The sequence below is a fragment of the Poromitra crassiceps genome (assembly GCF_964638095.1).
Source record: "Poromitra crassiceps genome assembly, chromosome: 3".
Classification (NCBI taxonomy): Eukaryota; Metazoa; Chordata; class Actinopteri; order Beryciformes; family Melamphaidae; genus Poromitra; species Poromitra crassiceps.
In genome coordinates, this window is record NC_139625.1 from 38,832,332 (window position 1) to 38,852,304 (window position 19,973).

Consider the following 19,973-nt stretch of genomic DNA (forward strand, 5'->3'; position numbering starts at 1 on the left):
TTTCAAAACTTATCCACGACTTCCATAATATAATTCCCATGTAATGTGAGGCAGTGACTCTGAATCACTACCAGAAATTAGTACAACAGTAGACAAATAGGACACACCTTATATTGGAGTTTAGTGCTTTAAACTCGCACAATTTTTTTTAGTGCGACTTTAAAGCACTGAATATTTGAATTTTAAAAATCCAAATATTCAATCTACGTTACATCAACAGCTACAGAAAATAAATTTGCCATGTTACATTATGTGGAAGGTTATCCACCGAAGATTACTTTATTTCATTACACAACAAAATTTCATACTTTTCTAATTCGATTACTTATCCAGACCTAGAAAACGAGATTTTGAAATCCCACGAGTTTTCCAGCTTTTCCATGACTGTGGAAACCCTGTATATGGAAAATAAACACACACAAAAAGCAGACCAGATAGGAGATCTTAATTCAATGGTGTTTTATTGGAAAAAACAAAATGTAAAGACTAGCATGTACAACTTGGAATGCAGATCAACTGAACTGAACAGAACAGTCGGACTGGGCCGGGCCTCGCCGCACCCACACACACTCTCACACACAAACACAAGATAGAAACTCTGCAAAGCACCGACCCCACCCCCACCCATCTGAAAGCCATGATACGCTGGCGACATAGGAGGCAACACACCGCAGCTTATTTGCTAACAGCTGGGGCAAACAATATTTTCTCCTTTGCAAACGCCAACCCTGCTAAAGGCAACATTGACTTCTTATGTTGCCTCAAAAATGGCTCTCATGTATCATCACCTTTAAAGCCCACCCAATCACCCTCCAGTCTAGAAGACACCCGTTGCCCAAGGGGCTCAAATCTACCCCCCAAACCCGCGCAAAGGTAAACACACAAAGAATAGAGTTTCCTGACATGCCAGAAACATAGAATCTAAAATGTTTTTTTTTAAATATAATTTTGCCATTTTTCTTAAAAATATCTCTGTCATTGCTTAGTCCATTTAGATAAGCAAACTTGCAAAGGGTCCGCCGGTTCACTCTCACTCGTATCTAATCTGTCAGCCCACCCCGTCCCTCCGCTCTGTGGATCCCAGATCCTGGCTGCCCACAGGCTCGCCACTATAACCCGTCTAAAGTTGCATGCATGAACAACAGAAAGAAAAGAGGAAGGAATAGAAGAAATGCAATTGGCCAGCCCAAATAATCGTCATGACGTCACGCAGATGGAGCCAGGAAGCAGAGGAGCCGAGGCCAAAACTGCAGATAGGCTGCTCGGCTGACGAGTTGTGATCTGATTGGGCAGCTCAGTGCGGGATGGCAGGGTTTCTATTATCCGGTAATTGCCGGTCTTTCACCGGTAAAATCAGTTAAAGTCCGACATTTAAACATCTCCAGTCACAACATCCGATGATCTCCACGTGTCCTCCTATCAGTGTCATTATGGTAGCATGGCCACATTGTTGACATGCATTGCAGCTGTCATCACAGCCCAGCCAGGTAATAGCGCTACTAGGAAGCTAACCATTGTTAGCGTGATCTCGATTGTTTATTAATATTGCCCTTCCTAAAGGGGGGGGGGGGGGGGGGGGGCGGACAACTTGCAGAAGTTACACCACACAATGTCCACTGTTACCTGTCGCAAAGTGAGGTGAACAGACGTTGCTGTGAGGAGCTGGCTGAAAGTTTTGCCTGTTTCTGCTGATGTTAATTATCCACACATCTCTCACCCTACTTTCCCTTCATGTCTGCAGACAGCAGAGAGACATACAAATGCATTTTTTAAATTGCTGTCATTACTACAGTATAGCCGTGTATAACGCAGGCCACCATCACTATTTTGTAATAAATCCTAACGCAACAGAAACGGTAATAGACAGCACTAATGCCTGCTAGCTTCCTATTAGCATTGCTGTAACCTGGACTGTCACTAAGTTAGATGAAAAGTTGACAGCTGCATTGCTATGGCCACTGTGACTGTGATGACGCTGATCAAATACTATCCATTGTTTTTAAGCTCAATAAACAGATATTTGACCGGAATTTCTCCCATTTGTCTGGCACATTGAAATCTTCCAGGACAGTGACGGAAACACTGCCGGGCGGGGAATACGAGCCAGTACATGCATTCATTGAGGTGTTTTTTTTCTTTTCTTTCCTTTTCTTTTTACAACTTTTTTTTTAGCTTGTTTATATGGACAGATTTTCAGTTTTCCGACATTCAGTTTAAGATTTCTATACAGGAACAGTATGAATAAATGTAGATTTTTGCGATAAGAGGTAAGTGAAACATTTGACTGATTCTTTGTCTTTGAATGAGGGCCCACTTCATTTGGCAGTCATCATCTGCACAAATTCTGTAAAGATAAACAAGAGAGAAAATATTAACGAACCAATCAATTCATCATTTTGAAACAGTACAAACATGACATTTTCATTCTTTTTAGTTAACTAATCAAATTGATACGATCACAACTACCGGTACTCAAAATTGAGCGCTCGCATTTGTAGTAGAACATCATTTATTGATCCTTAGGCAAACAGACATAAGGCGTTCACCATTATCTCTCAGACACACAGGCAATTACCATGCAGCTCTAGTCTTTCATTGATGAGTGTTTGTGTGTAACAGGACACTGTTATATAAGCAGCCAAACAGGAAGTAATTATATAATACTGACGATGGAAGAAAGGAGGGGTGTGCGTGCAGCTGCATCTGTGCGTGTTTATCTATGCCTGCGACTGTCTGTGTTACCATCGTTAGTGAGGCTTTTTTGTTTGTTTTTGCGTTGTGAGATTCCAAATGTCCCGTACCTTCATAGTTGACCTGACCGTCTCCATCGATGTCGGCTTCTCTGATCATCTCGTCCACCTCCTCGTCCGTTAGCTTCTCTCCCAGGTTGGTCATCACATGACGCAGCTCTGCTGCGCTGATGTAACCGTTACCATCCTGGACACGTGAGATCAGGTTTCAGTTAAAAACAGACGCACAATTCAGTCAGTCTCACAAAGAGCTTTATGTAGGGCTAGACCGATATCGCTATGCCGAAATATATACACACACACACACACACACACGGTATTGGTCAGTCAGAACCTCTGATATGATGCAGTTTGTTTGATTACAGTATTTATTGTAAATTTGATCTATAGTCTGGTTGTCTATGGGAAGCCATACCCTGAATGGATCCTAATGTGACATTTGATTGGATTCTACACACATACGTTTATTATCATCAACATCGTCTTCCTAGGTTTGACTGGAGTTTTAGTTTCCCATAATGGTCTATTTACGTTTCAGAAACTTTTGCTCTCTGGGGAAAATACTCAATACTCAAATTTAAAGACATAGAATGTTGGCCCATCAGCTATCAGTGGCTTCATTCAAAAAATACTGGATCAAATGTTAAACCTGTATGAGTTCTGTTCACAGTTCCTCCTAGGTTTCCCTATCTTTTTCTTTGACAAGATAAACATTTCATTATGCAACAGAGTAATACACAGAGCTTCTCGCACACAAACACGCGCGCACACCCAGGCCTACCTTATCAAAGACCCGAAAGGCCTCCCTGATCTCTTCCTCGCTGTCGGTGTCTTTCATCTTCCTCGCCATCATTGTCAAGAACTCTGGGAAGTCAATAGTCCCGTTGCCTAGGAAGACAAAAGGTCAGAAAGTGTGAGAAAACTTGCATACTACTGCCTGAATGTTTGAGAAGCTCGGGGTGGTCCCAGAGTGAAAGTCTTCCCATCGTACCATCGGCGTCCACCTCATTGATCATGTCCTGGAGTTCGGCCTCGGTGGGGTTTTGACCCAGCGACCTCATGACGGTGCCCAGCTCCTTAGTGGTGATGGTGCCATCCCCGTCCTTATCGAACAGGGAGAAGGCCTCCTTAAACTCTGGACAGGTGGAGGAGAGGAAGGAAAGAGTGAGATAGGGAGAGGTGGTGGTGATGGGGGGGGGGGGGGGGGGGGGCGGTGGAGGTTGGGGGGAGAGGAGAATGTCAGCAACAGCATGAGATGAAACCACAAACAAGTGCTGTTCATGTTGACTCATACATATTTAAATCAATACAGAGCACTGCTGTCTGGAGGGGGTCGCCTTACCCGCAATCTGTTCTTCTGTTAGTTGGTCAGCCTAGGAAGAAATGAGAAGAGAGTGAGGGGAGGGGGGAGGGGGGAGGAAGGGAGACAGATAAAAAGTGTTTAAAGTCTGACAGTCGTTTACAGTCCTTCAGCTAGAGGTCGGGACCCAAATGGACAGTTTTAATCAAATAGTGTCCCAGGGTGATGGAGGACATTTCATGGAGGACATTTCTCATTCACGTCCCAGTCTCCTCCCCTGCCCAGCCAACCGGCAAGAGCAGTCACACTTATACAACAACCACAAAGCAAACATCACAATAGCATGCTGTGCTCTCTGCTGTCCAGTAGAGCTGTGCATCTTCACTGATCTCACGATTCGATACGATTCGATTATACAAGTCTACGATTCGATTCGATTCGATTATACGATGCATCTCGATGCATCTTAAATCGATGCATCACTTTTTCCGCAATACATGATTTATTTTTTCTCACTTTCTTTTTTCTCACTGTGTGGCTACTTTTAAAATAAAAGTGCATTTGGAATTGCATTGTATTATGATCCATAATTAAAATAAACAACTGCATGTACTTACATTCTATTTTATTTGATAAAAAAAAAAAAAAAAAAAAAAAAAAAAAATTAATAATCGATTTTTGATATTTGTTAATCGATTCAGAATCGTCCTATTAAGCATCGCGATGCATCTCTGAATCGATTATTTTCGGCAGCTCTACTGTCCAGGGTGTACCACGGAAAGCCATCTGAAGTGCAGGTGTGAACTAAAGGCGCAACCACATGGCATCACAGACACACCGATGCTCTTATGCTCTAGTTAACACCATCAATTTCGCTGTGTGTGTGTGTGTGCGCTTCATGACTCTCCACCTGGAACTCCTCAAAGTTGATATCTGTCAGATCTGCAAACAGCTTCATTGCTTTCAGCTCTGGCACTCTCGCCCCTCCTCCTCCTCTTCCTCCAGTCAACCTCAACGCCCCACCTCCTCCTACACCTCCTTTGCAGTTCTTCAGATCCATCCCGCCTCCTTCCACTGTGGCGAGTCCGTCCAGCGCCCCGCGCACCATCACCAGCCCCTGGGCCAGGCACTCGGCCCGCTTGGCATTGTGGGCACCCTGCTTGTGGACCTCGGCCAGCTCAGCCCTGGTGCTCTGCAGGCAGTTCTTCAGGTCCTGCAGCTCTTTGACCAAGCCGTCCATGCGGCTGGACGACGAGTCCACCAGCATCTGGAGGAAGCTCTTGTAGTTCCTCTCCTGCTGCTGGATCAGCTCCTTGTAGAAGTACTGCTGCTCATCCAGGAGGTCGTAGACTGTGGACAGGCTCACCAGATCATCCTCCGCGGGGTACAGAGACACTTTCTTAGGCAGCATGCCGGAGGAAAGACGGCTGGGATGGACACCACGTCTTGGGATGGGAAGAATAGATGGCCGGATAAATGGTCAGATGGGCATAGATTGACGTCAGTCAGTCCCACTTGGATGGGTAATGATGGAGGGAGGGATTGATGGACAGTTTCTGCTGTCTCTGAATGAGCGGGTAATGGATGGAAGGATAATTGGAGATAGGAATCAGTCACACTTGGTAGATGGCAAAATTGATGGATTGAAGTCGTTTAGTCTTGGATGGGTAGATGGCTGGATGGATGCATGAAGGAGCAGACGGACGCACAGATAATGGTAAACTCGTCTTTGGGTCCTGGGGTGAGTAACCGATGGATGACAGAAGTCTTCACATACCCAGTGGAGTGGTAAAGCTCAGTGGATGAGCGATGACCTGGGCTGGACGGACGATGTCTTGCGTCTTTCTCTTTCAGGATAGCCGGATGAGTGAAGTCGATGTTTGTCTGTCCATCTGTCCAGCCATCTGTCTGTCCAGACATCTGTTGGTCTCTCAATAAATCTGTCTGCCTACCTGCCTATCACTCTTTCTGTCCTTATGTCTTGCAGCATTGTGAGTGTACGTGACCAGACTGCATCCTTCTCTGGCTGCATCCGCCTCCAACTAGGTGAGACTGTAGAGAACCTGGCTTGCTGTGCCATTGTGTGTGTGTGTGTGTGTGACAATGAGAGGCTCAGCTGTCTGTCCACCTCCATCAGAACGGACAGATGATGGGTGGGGTGAAGTGTCCGCCTCCTGCAGTAGTCCTGCTGGACAGTATTGAGTTATCCATACAAGAAGAGCCTTCAACACAGTCTGATGGAGTGTCAAGTGTGTGTGTCAGAGGCCAGGCCAGAGGAGGTCACACAAATGTGTGTGTCAGGTCAATTGATTTAAGGTGTGTGTGAGGAATAGAATAGTGTCCAGTCAGACCCGGGGAGGTCACAGGGTGTGTGTGTGTGTGTGTGTGTGTGTGTGTGTGTGTGTGTGAGAGAGAGAGAACCTGTGGCCTGTCATCTCATCGCTACAGTTGCAGCTCCCAGGGAGGATCGGTTAGCTGGTCGGTTAGCTGACCTCCCAGAGAGCATCATGGGTCATGAACGTGCACCCAATGGCCTCGCCTGGCTTGGTCACGTTCTCCACACAGACCTTACAGCACACTCCCAAAATCTTGCCCTTTCCCCAGGAGTCTGCCTTGTTGAATTCACAGTCATCAGGATTTCCAAAATTTATAAACAGGTCGCCATGGGGAAAATGATACAAAATGGAAAATCACTTTTTCCAAAACCTACAATGTCCTGCTCCTTACAAGTATTGGCACATACTAGTCAGTCCAATGCCGCATTTCAACCACATGGTATGGCCTCTACACTACCCTACTCACTTATGGTTTTCCACTGCAGATAGAAAGAACCCCTTCAATATGCCTAACCCCACAACTGCTCATCAAAGCGACACCACATGAAACAGTAAGTTGCAACTACTGTACAAACTTGATTAGAGGAAAATCAATGTCTCGATTATGAAATTACACCAAGTGATTCACTCTTCAGTTAAAAAATGCTATAATAACTACATGGTGGCTCAGTGGTTAACACTGTTGCCTCACAGCAAGAAGGTCCCGGGTTCGAACCCCGGTCGTCCCAGGTCCTTTCTGTGTGGAGTTTGCATGTTCTCCCCGTGTCCGTGTGGGTTTTCTCCGGGTGCTCCGGTTTCCTCCCACCATCAAGAAAGACATGTATGTTAGGGTTAATACTCCTGTCAGTGCCCCTGACCAAGGTACTGGCAAAAGAACTGGAGTTGGTCCCCGGGCGCTGCACAGTGGCTGCCCACTGCTCCTAGTTCTAGGAAGGTTCCTAGTAGAGGATGGGTCAAATGCAGAGGATGAATTTCCCCAAGGGGATAAATAAAGAATAACTTAACTTAACTTAATTATCCCACTCTTGACAAATTTTGAATCAACCATGTATACTATACACTGTGTTCAAACTGGACTTATTTCAGTTATTACCCCCGCCATAGAGATGCCAACAGAGTTTGACAGAGTCTGTTTGTCAGCAGGATATTTCAAAAAGTTATGAACGGATTTGGAAGAAACTGGGCAGTAAGGACTTGGTCATAGGGGTGGGCGATTGTTAACAATTAGAATGGCTCCATGATCTGCCTTTCCAGACAGAGGTGACTTTCTTGATATGCAAAGTCATGTTTTAAATTGACAAAATTGACGTTGGCACCCCGTGGCACAATTCAAACGGGATCAAAAAGTAACCTTATTCTCCGTCCACCGCCATTCATATTTTTCGCAGCGCTGGTACAGGGAGAAAGCAGGAAGTGACGTTTCACTTTGGCTCTCCATACATTTGCATCCATTCAATTATCTGCTATAGGTATCTCAAGTCAGCAGGAGAGCCCAGCAAAGTGGCTGACTTCAAGAAGTCAGTGGCAGCATCGCTGGAGAGAAGAATAAATCCGACACAGAGAGAGCTGGGAGTGTGCCACTGCTTGCCTCTGCCCTCGACCCGCCGCCACAACAAGCACCTCAGCTTTCTCCAAATGGACATGTGACAGGCAGTAAGAGAAAAGCTGGCTGATCAGTATAACAGCCTCCCAGTCCATGTTGGTCAGGAATGCTGCTGCTGCTGGAGACTGTGACAGGCCAGACGACGAGGACACAGCTTCCACTTCCTCGGCTGGATCCACTCAACTTCAACCAAAACAGAAGAAAGTTGCTTGCTGGCTTTTTTGGGGATGGCTATGGAGAGCCTGCAGATGGTGACGAGCTGGAGCATTACTGGCTGGAAGCCTGCATCCCACCAGATGAGGATCCACCTGTGTGGTGGTGCAGGAAGACGCCATAGCAAAAAAAAAAAAAGCTATCTCGTCTTGCTAGTCGCTATCTGTGTGTGCCTGCAAAACATCTGTGCCAGCGGAGTCTTTTCAGCTGCTGGACTCAGTTAACAGACTGAGGTCTCGCCTGACTCCAGAACATGTTGATTTCACTGAACCAAAATTCCTCATTTCAATGAAACAAAATTCCTCAACGAAGTAAGTCACCTGTGTGTGTGTGTGTGTGTGTGTGTGTGTGTGTGTGAGAGTGAGAGTGTGTGTGAGAGAGGGAGAGAGAGAGAGACTGTGTATGAAGCGGATTGCAAGCTTTGTGTGGTACGCCGGCTTAATATGCTGTGTGGAAACGAAGCAAGAGAGAGACACAGAGACAGAGCTTCACTCTGTTCCTCTCATTCCGGCTGCAGGTTGTGCCGCACGGCAGTTTAAACTGATGGACTGTTGTGAGAGCAACACACTCGGTGTAGCCGAGCCTCTGCGGTTATATAACTTACATTTTAAATCACGGTTAATAGTGAAACTGGTTAACCGCTGCATCCCTACTTGCTGGTAGCCTAAAGGAAAAGGTTCATTCCACCAGGTCAACATAATTAACAAGTTATTCACATAACCACTGAATATAGGTAACTTCCTCCAAAAACTAATGAGCTAAAGAACAAGACTGATCTGTAAAAGCCCCTTTTAGATGGGACAAAAATCGCACTAATATCCACACAGGGCTAAAAATTCAGAGCGGGATTGCGAGAATCGTGCATATTTTTGCCAATTCCCGCAGATTTGCAATTTCTAATGCGGGATAAGTCCCGCAATTGTTTGCACTCCGATGTCTATAATGTTAAGCTGACGGAGCAGAACAAACATTGATTGAATACAGATGACTGGTCGGACACATTAGAGGGCGGACTCTTAGCTCGCCTGAACGTTACCTCAGGCAGCGGTGTAGCAAGCAGAAAACTGCTTGTTGTGACTAAGGCCATGTTTAGACGACAACCGTCTCTGCATAAAACGGCAAACTAGCGTTGCAACCTCACCTTTTATTTCGCATTTACACACAGCTGGTGTGATAACGATTTGCGTGCAGACTGTCAGGCTGACTGAAGCCGCAAAAGCATCAAGTGAGCCAGAATAACATTGAAACTTCTGGTTAAAACCTTCACAATAATGGTAATTAAATAAACTAATAGTCTTATTGATGCATGTGGCAACGTTTTTTGTGTGTGATCCGAAATACACAGAAGACATATAGAACACAGACAACTAAAAGTCAATTTTAACATGCAGTGAGTCGACGACGCTGATTTTTATTTACTTAGTTATAAAATATAGCTTTTATTTTTAAGGTAAAAATGCCTAGCTTCCCCTATTCTGTCTGTTTCTAACGGGCTTGTTTTAGCTTTGTGATTAAAGTTTTTAAATGCATTTTCCACGCGTCTGACACAGGCGTGTAGGCCTGGTCCCCTTTAGTGAAGCCGTTGCATGTTAGATCGCCGCTCTGGCGGCAGGTGCCAGTATAGGTCACAAGGCCCGCCTCCCCATGTTAGTGGATGGGGAAATGGACAACTGAAATAATCACAGTACACGTCAGATAATTTTTTTCCAAAGGTGGTTTGTATCATTTTAGATAGTTATTATTATCATGCTAATGCCTGTGCAAGTGGTCATTTTTCTGATCAGTTTGTTTTTATGTAGTTATTTGACATATAAAAAGGGATGATTGACAGCTGTGGCAGCCAGTCTCAAGCCGTCATTGGCTGGACAGGCTCTTCATATTATAGAGCTAGCGTTAGTTTTACATAGACAGGACACAGTGCTGCTTTCATGTTATCTACCAGACATATCGATGGACCGCAATAAAAAGGACATTGTTTTGAGAAAGGTGTGCAAGGAAGTAACGTTGGTTGGGGACTGAAGTAAGTTCAGAAAATATGTGTTTTATTAGTTACTCCAGCTACGTTATCGGTACACAATGGTTTTTAACATGCAGGCTAGCATTAGCGTTAGCTAGTCGGCTGTTTTTCATCATTTATCGGCTTAATATTACTATAACTTAACAACCGATAACGATAGCTGGAATAACACAATAATAGACACATATTTTCAGAACTTACCTAGTCTCGGCTCCCAGACGTTTGGTGAGCTGCGCCACCAAACGTCTGGGAATTTCACTGTCAGAAACTGTCTGTCAGAGCCTGGCGAGAACGGCCGGCAGCAGACACGCCTACATTTATTATTAGAATTTTATTTGGTAGCGGCAATGCAATGTTTCATAGTTCCAATATAGAGCAAGACACCGATGTGCTGCAAAGAGAGTTTATACCTGTTGTTTATTTTACAATAATGTTTCCTACCCGGAAGTGGTCCGCTTGCTACTGTGAGTCATCAGCAGGCTCTGTAACGTAGCCTCGGGAGTCTGGCTTATCGCTGGGGGAAAGACCTCTAGCCGCCGGGGCCGGATGAAACACGTCCTATTAACAGGTTATGTTTGTTTCTAAGTGCGGCGATGTTTTGCGAGACACCGGTTCTGCATGAGATCTGCCCCCAGAAAGCAGGCCCGTCCACAACACTCATGATTGGTTCTCCAATGCAACCAGCCATTAGCTAATCGCTAGCGGGTTAGCGTCACATACAAACAGAGGTTTTATTTTTGGTATTAAAGCAACAAAGGTTTTTATATGGATATCTCAGGGAAATGCTTTGACTGTGGGGATGTTCGTTCTTCACAAGCTCCTCTCTCAGCTGTTGTAATGATATACCATTGACATAAATAAGATATAGATCAGTGGGATATACAGAGTCAGAGAACCAGGCAGCCTGGCTAACGCACTGGGCTAACGTTAGGTTTGGCTGCCCTACCACACACTATATCAGTAAACAACGTAACCTAAAGCGTCACAGTCAGATTTGTTAAACCAACATTGGCTCCAAAAGGAATTAAATCATAAAGTTAATCAAAATGCCACGGAAACATTAGGCTAATCAACACAGAGCTGCAAAGATCAGTTCATCTGAGAGCAGCCCGGAGGTTTGACTTGTCTGGCTGATAAAGCTCAATCTCCGACAACGTAAATCAGATTTTCCTACAGGCGTCATTTTGATAAACTGATCTCATAGTGGGAATCTTCCTGGTTACTTTTGGCGAGACAATACAAACAAAAAAAACAAAATTCTTTCATATGAAGGGCCAAAATTAATCTGGATGGATGGCCATGGACCAAAAAGCTCTTAAATATAAAACCTTTGTTGTAACGTCAACATTAATTTAAATTTTGAGTCATGATTTACAGCCAGTTTCACTCATATGTAATCTTAACATCAAATTCTGATACAAGGTTTGCTGCTTCATTTGTTGAAACACCATTTTCTCATGCGGAAATCACAGAAAGTGTGGACCAAAGCAGCTCAAAAGGCAAAAGTATTCAAAGTGAAAAAGGGTGGAGCTACTTGGAGTATTTTTATATAGCAATATTTAATTTGAAGTAATATATCTGTGTACAAGCAGTTACAAATCAGAATATATCTTCAAAGTTACTACGGGCAAACAAAACGCAACGCGTTTCAACCACGCAGGTCTTCCTCAGGCAATGTTAGAACATTAACATTAACATTGCCTGAGGAAGACCTGCGTGGTTGAAACGCGTTGCGTTTTGTTTGCCCGTAGTAACTTTGAAGATATATTCTGATTTGTAACTGCTTGTACACAGATATATTACTTTGTATTAAATATTGCTATATAAAAATACTCCAAGTAGCTCCACCCTTTTTCACTCCTCCAACATGCATCAGTAAGGCTATCTATTTGTTTAAATGACATTATTTTCGAAGCTTTACCCGGAAGTCTCCATTTTCTTTTTGCTGACCTGACACTGGGCAGGCGAACGGGTTGAGAGTGCGATCTAAAAGTTTAAAAGGCGATGCTGCTGCTGCTACCCCCTGCTGCTTTCATGGATAACAAAAACATGTATTTGTGGGACTTTTGATGTAAACAACTTAATAAGCTGACATCATGGATTTATGGACAGGGTCCAAAATTAACTTCTTTGTCCACCAGGCAAATGGCTAGTGGTGATTGCTCAAATTTTACCTGCCACTCAATAGATTAACATTGGGGGTTTTATTTGGCTGGTGAGTGAAGCAAATCTACCAGCCATTTGCATATTTTCCAGCATTTGGCTGGTTGCTGGTGCTAATTTTGGACCCTGCTCATGGACAATGTGTTTGAAAGCAAACCAGATTTCAGTTGTGGAGACAGTTGTGAACCAGAACTGGGGAGCAATAAAAAGTTCATGATGGTTAACTGTTCAAGAACACAGGAGGAACACCGGCGTTGTCTGTGGTGGAGTATTTTCCCATCAATCCCAGGCTTAATATCACAGTCAAGACCAGAAACGGAACAAAATGTACAGAGGTGGTTTTGGCAGTATATTTCAACATGCATTATCAACGAGAACACACAACTAATCACATCCTCCTTAACAGAGAATGGTCATGAATCATGATTCAAATATTAAACACACAAAGTCACGTTCAAATTATGGTCACTACTTTATGCAGGGTATGCTGAGGCTGACCAAAAATCAAATTATGCGCAGCGGAGATTGAGTAGGTTATATTATTCATTCAGGTTATAACCATGATTTCCAGTTAACTCCAGACTTCAAACCGGCGTTATTCCCTAGATAGTTATTATTGTAATGAAACGGTGTATGGACATAATTTAATCCTACATAACTGCGTCTACTGAGATGTAATTAGCTGTGAGGCTAACGTTAGCCGAGAACTGGTCCGCCATGGCCAATAACGTTACCAATTATGGGGCCATCTGTAGCGTCACGTATTATTATTTTTATATTTCACTGCTGGACGCTATCGTTACGCGATGTTTAATGCGAAATATATGCAATAACCTATCACTCACCGGCGGCGACAAGCCAGGCTAATGGATGTGGCTGACTAACGTTAGCCAGTCTATGGCATAGACTGTTTAAAGAGAGCTAACAGCGCTAATAGCATAACGTTAGCTATCTGATCGGTGCAGTGAGTCCATTCCACACAGCTTCTGCAACGGAGGCGGCAAGATTTCGACAAGACGAATATCCAGGCAAGTCTGAAGCATCCATGGCAATGCAATCAATTCAATACATTTCAAAGTCGTAGATATTTTCAAACGTGGCTGATAAAATACTCACCATGTCTGTTTGATGCTGGTTTGCTAATGCTAAAGGGAGAGGAAATGGATGGTTGCCACTTGCCAGTGAACAGCACGGCTGGTTAGAAGAGAGCAGCAGAGAGGACGAACCACCGCTGTATCATGGCTCTACTATATTCCTCCGCACTGAATGAGCGAGAACCAAGAGCGAGAAGCAGAACTGCCAGGGGGTGCACCGTGCACCCCCTGGCAGTTACCTGAAAATACACATTTTTGAGTTTTCCACGTTTGAGCTACTCCATTTTTGATGATCTATGTCAGGGGTTTTCAAAGTCTGAGAATGTGGGCCTCCCCCCAGACAAAGCTGGGAATAAGGAGCCACCCTTGCTCAATTCCTGGATGCTACTGTATGGGATCATGATTAGCCTATGTATGTTATTTTATTTGATCCCATAAACCCTCAACAATTAAGCCAAGATAATCTGATATTGCTGTTTGACATACTTCAGACTACACCAAATACATAAAACGGTCTGTCTGAAGGCATTTATTTTTCTGACGTTGGGAAAGTGGGAAAAAGTGTCAACTTCCCCCAAACTACTGTATCTCTGAACTATCTCTTTAACCTAATCACACACATTTAGGCTATTCTGCGAGATCTCCTTTTATTTTTTCAATTTTTTTATTTTTCAATTTTTCAACTTTTAGAACATGAAAAACAAAACAATAAACAAAAAAACATAAAGAAGCAAAACAAACTCAAACACAGAGAAAGAAAGAAAAACACAAACAAAAAACATACCAACATTGCGACATGGTGCTACCAGCTATCTAAGAAGCGGCCTATGCGCTTACAAAAGAAATCGACTGGGAAAGTTACTCATCGTTTCTAACCTCATCCAAGTAGGCCAGAAACGGGTCCCATATAGTTGAGAACTTCCCGAGTGAGTTGGTCCTCAAGAACCTGAGTCTTTCCATACGTACAACCGAAACCATGTCCGCCAGCCACAATTGAAAAGAAGGCGGGGAGGGGGACTTCCAATCTTTCAGAATGAGTCTTTTGGCGACAGTCATCCCCTGCGTCAGAAACTGCTGCACAGCCGTGGGGAGGAGCAGAGAGGATTCCGAGCAGCCAAAGATGGCGTGTTTTACCTCCAGCTGGAGGGTTATTTTATAGGCCTTAGAGTACCAGTCAAATATCTTGGCCCAGAATCCAGATAGTGAAGGGCAAAACCAAAAAGCATGTGAGAGTGTACCCTCTAACAGCTGACATCTATCACATAATGGAGAGACAGAAGGGTAGATCTTGTGCAACCTTGACTTGGAATAGTGAAGACGGTGAAGACTTTAAATTGGATCAGCTGGTGTCTGCTGTTAATCGAGCAGAGTTGGACCACAGACAAACTCCTGTCCCATATCATTTCAGACAAATCAACACCAAGTTCCTCCTGCCATGCCTCTCTAATCCTCTCAGTGGAGGCTCTGACACAGCCATCAAACAGATATACAAATCTAGAGGTGCCTGGAGTGGGGGAGGGCTCAACAAGACATCAAAAAAAGATGTTCATCTGGGAGAATTTCAAAGTCACGAACGAATCTTGGACCGAACATAATCTCTGACCTGTAGGTATCTGAACCAATGTGTGTTGGGCAACTCAAATTTCCTCCTCAGAAGATCAAAGGATGCGAAATGACCATCTATGTATAGGTCTCTGATGGAAAACAGCCCTTTCTCACTCCAGGCACGATAAGTTCTGTCTGACCGTGCGGGCAGAAAGGAGTGATTAAAACAAATTGGTGTATGAACAGAAAAATCTGGTATATTCAGAACTCTCCTGATCTGGTTTCAGGATTCTGACTGAGTTTTTCACAACAAAACTTAAATCCTTCCTATCCTTAGTGGAAACCTGGTCAACATTACCATTGGTTATAACAGCATGTTGGACTAGCATATATGAGCTTTACCCAAGATATGAATGAGTCGCCAAATCCCAACCTGTGCAGTGACTCGAACATATAAGGCCACTCAACCTGATCGAATGCCTTCTGTGCGTCAAGTGACAAAATCGCTGCACCATGGGTCTTACTGTGGTCTGCGTATATGGTGTTAAGAAGGCGACTGCATGACATTAAAGAAAGAGAACCTATTCGGGATAAACCCTGTCTGGTCAGTGTGAATGATGGATGACAAATGCTTATTCAAACGGGTAGCCAGCATTTTGGTGATTACCTTTCTGTCAAAGTTCTGGAGCACTATGGGTCTATAGCGAGATCTCCTTTTAATAACTAAGGTCATATTTTTTCACTTCCCTGAGGCTCCCCTGAAAGTCGATTCCCCCGTGGAGGCCGGCCCCCCACTTTGAAAACCTCTGATCTACAAAATAAAGTCCTTTTACAGCTGTACATCAGACTAGGTACAATTACATAATGGTAATAAAATAATATAATATAATAGGCCTATAGATATATAACGCATAAAAGGGCAGACCTATATGTATTAGTTGTAGCACGATCCACAGCAGCCAGAAGGTGACACACACACACACACACACACACACACACACACACACACACACACACACACACACACACACACACACGTAGCACTACCAACGGCAGCCAGCAGTTGACACACACACATACACCGACAGACAGTACAGACAGTGATTGCATGCTCCAAACGGTATCAGAACTAGTAATACAATCTGATCAATGTTTGTGAGCATATCTCTCTTCTTAAACTTTTCACAGACAGCGGCCATTTAGACTTGTCAAAGCAGGGTAAACATAAACACAGTTGTAACCAATAACATTAATGATGGTTCCATTCCATGTAGGTGTTCCTATAGTGCCAGGGCCCTCATTACTGTTATTGGTTACACCTCTGTTTACCCTGCTATGACACGTCAAAATGGCTGCAGTTTCTTATATTGATTGCACTGTCCTAGTCCATGGAAAAACACACGTTTAGTGATGGTGTTCCTTTTTAAATGGACATTCTAGACTTTCCTTTTGTCTCCACTCTCAGGCAGGTGTGTGTGTGTGTGTGTGTGTGTGTGTGTGTGTGTGTGTGTGTGTGTGTGTTTGGGGTGGGGGGCAATACGTCTCATCCACCTGGCACCAAACAATAAAGTCTGCAAGCCTCTTGTTACCTGGCATCAAAATCACAATGCAGGCAGATGGCGTCAGTGTAATACTACACCAAATAACAACTGTAATCTGACTCCTAACTACATCCACTGACTTCTAACCTTACATGTGTAAGGATTCCTAAAATTTAGCATTGATTTGTGCTCATAGTGGTGGTTGTTGGCCTCATAGTGATTACTGACCAGGCTTGGGAAGTAACTGATTACATGTAATCCAGTTACTGTAATCAGTATACAAAAAAGGTAACTGTAATCCCTTACAGTTACGGAAAAACTATGTCATCAAGATTAGTTACATTTAGTAAAATGTTTGGATTACTAGCAGGATGACCATTTAAAATACATGTCTTGCAGTAGGCCTTACCAGAACCTCACAGGAAAGCTTACCAACTGCTATCTGCCTCTTCAATGTGACCCAAAATCCCCCAAAGAATCAGGACTTTGCCACCCTCCCCCCAATGCCCCCTGTGCAATCCGGCTAATGCAGAATGTTGTTCAAAAGTAATCCAAATGTAACGGAAAGGAATCAGTTTCATATTGTAATACTTGGATTGCATTACAGATATTCTTTTTTTTACAGTAATTGTATTGGATTACATTTTAAAGTATAGGTCAGATTAAAAAAGGTGGGTGAACTTTAGTATTTAAATGGTGAGTAAACTAACCTATATTTAGTTAGTTTTACTCCTGTCTGTATTTGTGTTTGAATCATTGATAATATAAATGCGTCTGGCATATCATGATTGATATCACCACACAGGGGTGGGCTGCAGCTGGCAAGCCTGCCAGCGCAGCCTGCGTGCAGCTCCTCGAAAATGTGACTCGACACAGCTGACGTGAACAGAGCGAGTATACTGCACACATGCTGCTTGGCCGCTGCGAGGCCTCGCCTGCAGCTTGGCTGCTCACTGATGACATCACTGTCACTGATGATGTCACAATGCCTATGACATCACTGATGATGTCACAACACCTATGACATCATAACTGATGATGTCACAATGCCTTGACCTCATCAGTGATGCCATAGGAATATTTTGGTAATAATGATGTGACTGATGACTTCACTGGTGATGTCATAGATGGGGTGACATCATCAGTGGGACAACAATTGAAACAGGCTATTACAAAAAAAAAAAAAGTATATGCACTACATTCTCTCCTTGGACCAACTTATAGTCATTGAAATCCTAGTGAAATCACACAATTTACTCATTTTGCTTGGGACTCCCCTGCAACCCTTCATCAAGCTGACGTTCAAGACATGTATAAATGGGACTAGCTGCCCCCAGCAAGGCTCCAAGTCGAGCCGACGCAGAAGTATGTTTTCCGCGTAAACACTGGCGCCGGCGGACTATTTTGTGCATACACTGTAGGCGGAAGTATACATTGTAAATATGGCGGCTGACGGTGCTGTGAAAGTTGCGGTTTTATTTTTGAGAGACTGTTTCTGATAGGACAGCGCAGAACTGCAATATTGTTCACGCTGTACAGGGGCCGGTCATTGGCTAGGCCGGATCTGCAATGCGCCAAATGGCTTAATTTCCCCCCAACGCATTTACGACAAGTCCCGCCCTCAGGTTAGCCATGGGGAGTGATGATTGGTTAGGTTTAGGCGTGATAAAGTTGTGTATTGACATGAGGAGTGATGATTGGTTGGGTTTAAGCATGAATAGCGACGATTGGTTAAAATTAGGGTAATCTGGGAACAGTATTTCGGCAGTGGTTCCAAGATTGAGGTTTAATAGGGTAAAATATCAGGGTAAACCAATCAGAGGCAGAGTATGGTGGGCCTCGGCGCAAATTATTTGTGTGTGTGTGTGTGTGTGTGTGTAATAATATTAATAAAATACGGCAGTAGTTACAACAACAACAATAAATAATAGGTAGAAGGTAGTATAACTGCAAACACTTAACCATAACCTACACCAAGGGTCCAACCAGGATTACGTGAATTAACAAAATAAGGATTGAAAATGGGTCCAGTAGGCTAACCCTGGTCATTTGTGTTAAAGTGGTATAACCCACCCTGCTGAGTGTTACCTAAATTTGTTTCCAATCCAGAAACAAGGCAGAATTACTCTGTTGATTTGTCGCTTTGGACAGCTGGGCAAATTCAACTTTGGTTGACTAGGGACACCTGCAGCAGCATTAGATAGCCTACTCTCTGCATCAAACAAACATCTGGAGGCCTATTCGTTTTCTGTCTAGGTGTAAATCATAAGTTTAATCATGATACGATATTCTATCGATTCGTTGGACGATAGAATATTTTCTGATGATATCGCAAAGTCTGCCACGATACGATTTTGATTTGATTCAATTCAGGGGCCTGTGACCAATGAGAGATGATATCAAATGCTCATTCAGCTGATTGAAAGATCGCATTACATTTTGAATAAAACAAGATCAATTCAATTTACAATACACCTACTTCATATATTCCAGTAACAGTTATGCCTCTACATTTGCATAATGATATCAGATTGACTTAGACAGTCTCCATTACTTCACATTAATTTTAGGCTACTTTGAATATGGATCAGATTTACACAGACTTTCTAATCCTCTTTTTTGCAGTCTGAGATCAAATCGATCGATTGATTATTATGAGTTGGTTCTTCTAAGTATTTTCATATAGGATTGTTCTGGTCCAGATAAAGATACAGAATGCCATAATGATGTTTTGCTTCTCGCACCATCTGCTGGACAAATAATGTTACAGCATGTTGTCAGGCCAAAAAGACAAGAGGGAATGTTTTTTTTTTACTTCACCTGACTCTTCCTAATCTCTGCCTTTAGTTTTGAAAACCACATTCCAAATTTAAAGTTTTTTCACCAGAAGCCTCTGAATTATCATTGGAAACTCCCCACTGCACTTATTCACTGGCAACTCTGATACATCAGGACTTTGAATACAGAATTAATTTACATAACTAAACAATTAAATTAATAATTGCAGTACAAAGAATACAAACAGAGAAAATAAAATATGTCAGGTTATACAGCCTGTTGGAACCTCCATCACATCAGAGGCAGATATGACTGGCTCTAATATTACACGAAAAGACAATATCGCAAACCAATATAAGCTTATTATGTATGCACACCATTTTCAATTGCAGTACACTGTTTTTTTGTATTGTTAAGGGCAGTTTATAGTACAGCGACTTATGGTCGTTGCGACCAACCATGATCATATTCCATTGTCGGTGGCAACGATATACCGGTATGTTTATACTTACAGCGACAGGCGATATGGCCTCTTTGCAATGATGGTTGCGACCATCGCCAAGACTTAATTTGGATTCAACTTTGACCCCAATGCTGGCTCAAGAAAGTACTGCTAGCTCTTGTTTTTCTATC

The 19,973-nt window shown here is 43.3% G+C and overlaps 1 protein-coding gene across 1 annotated transcript; it reads right to left on the reverse strand.

Moving 5' to 3' along the window:
- Positions 1 to 442: 442 nt before the first annotated feature.
- Positions 443 to 13,561, reverse strand: LOC310772834 (calmodulin-1). Its single transcript, XM_083632763.1, has 6 exons — positions 13,499 to 13,561; positions 4,093 to 4,123; positions 3,742 to 3,885; positions 3,532 to 3,638; positions 2,802 to 2,937; positions 443 to 2,344 (listed from the first exon to the last, which is right to left on the reverse strand). Exons 1-6 carry the CDS (start codon positions 13,499 to 13,501, stop codon positions 2,316 to 2,318), a joined length of 450 nt encoding a protein of 149 aa, XP_083488889.1. The 5' UTR covers positions 13,502 to 13,561; the 3' UTR covers positions 443 to 2,315.
- Between the last annotated feature and the right edge of the window lie 6,412 nt (positions 13,562 to 19,973).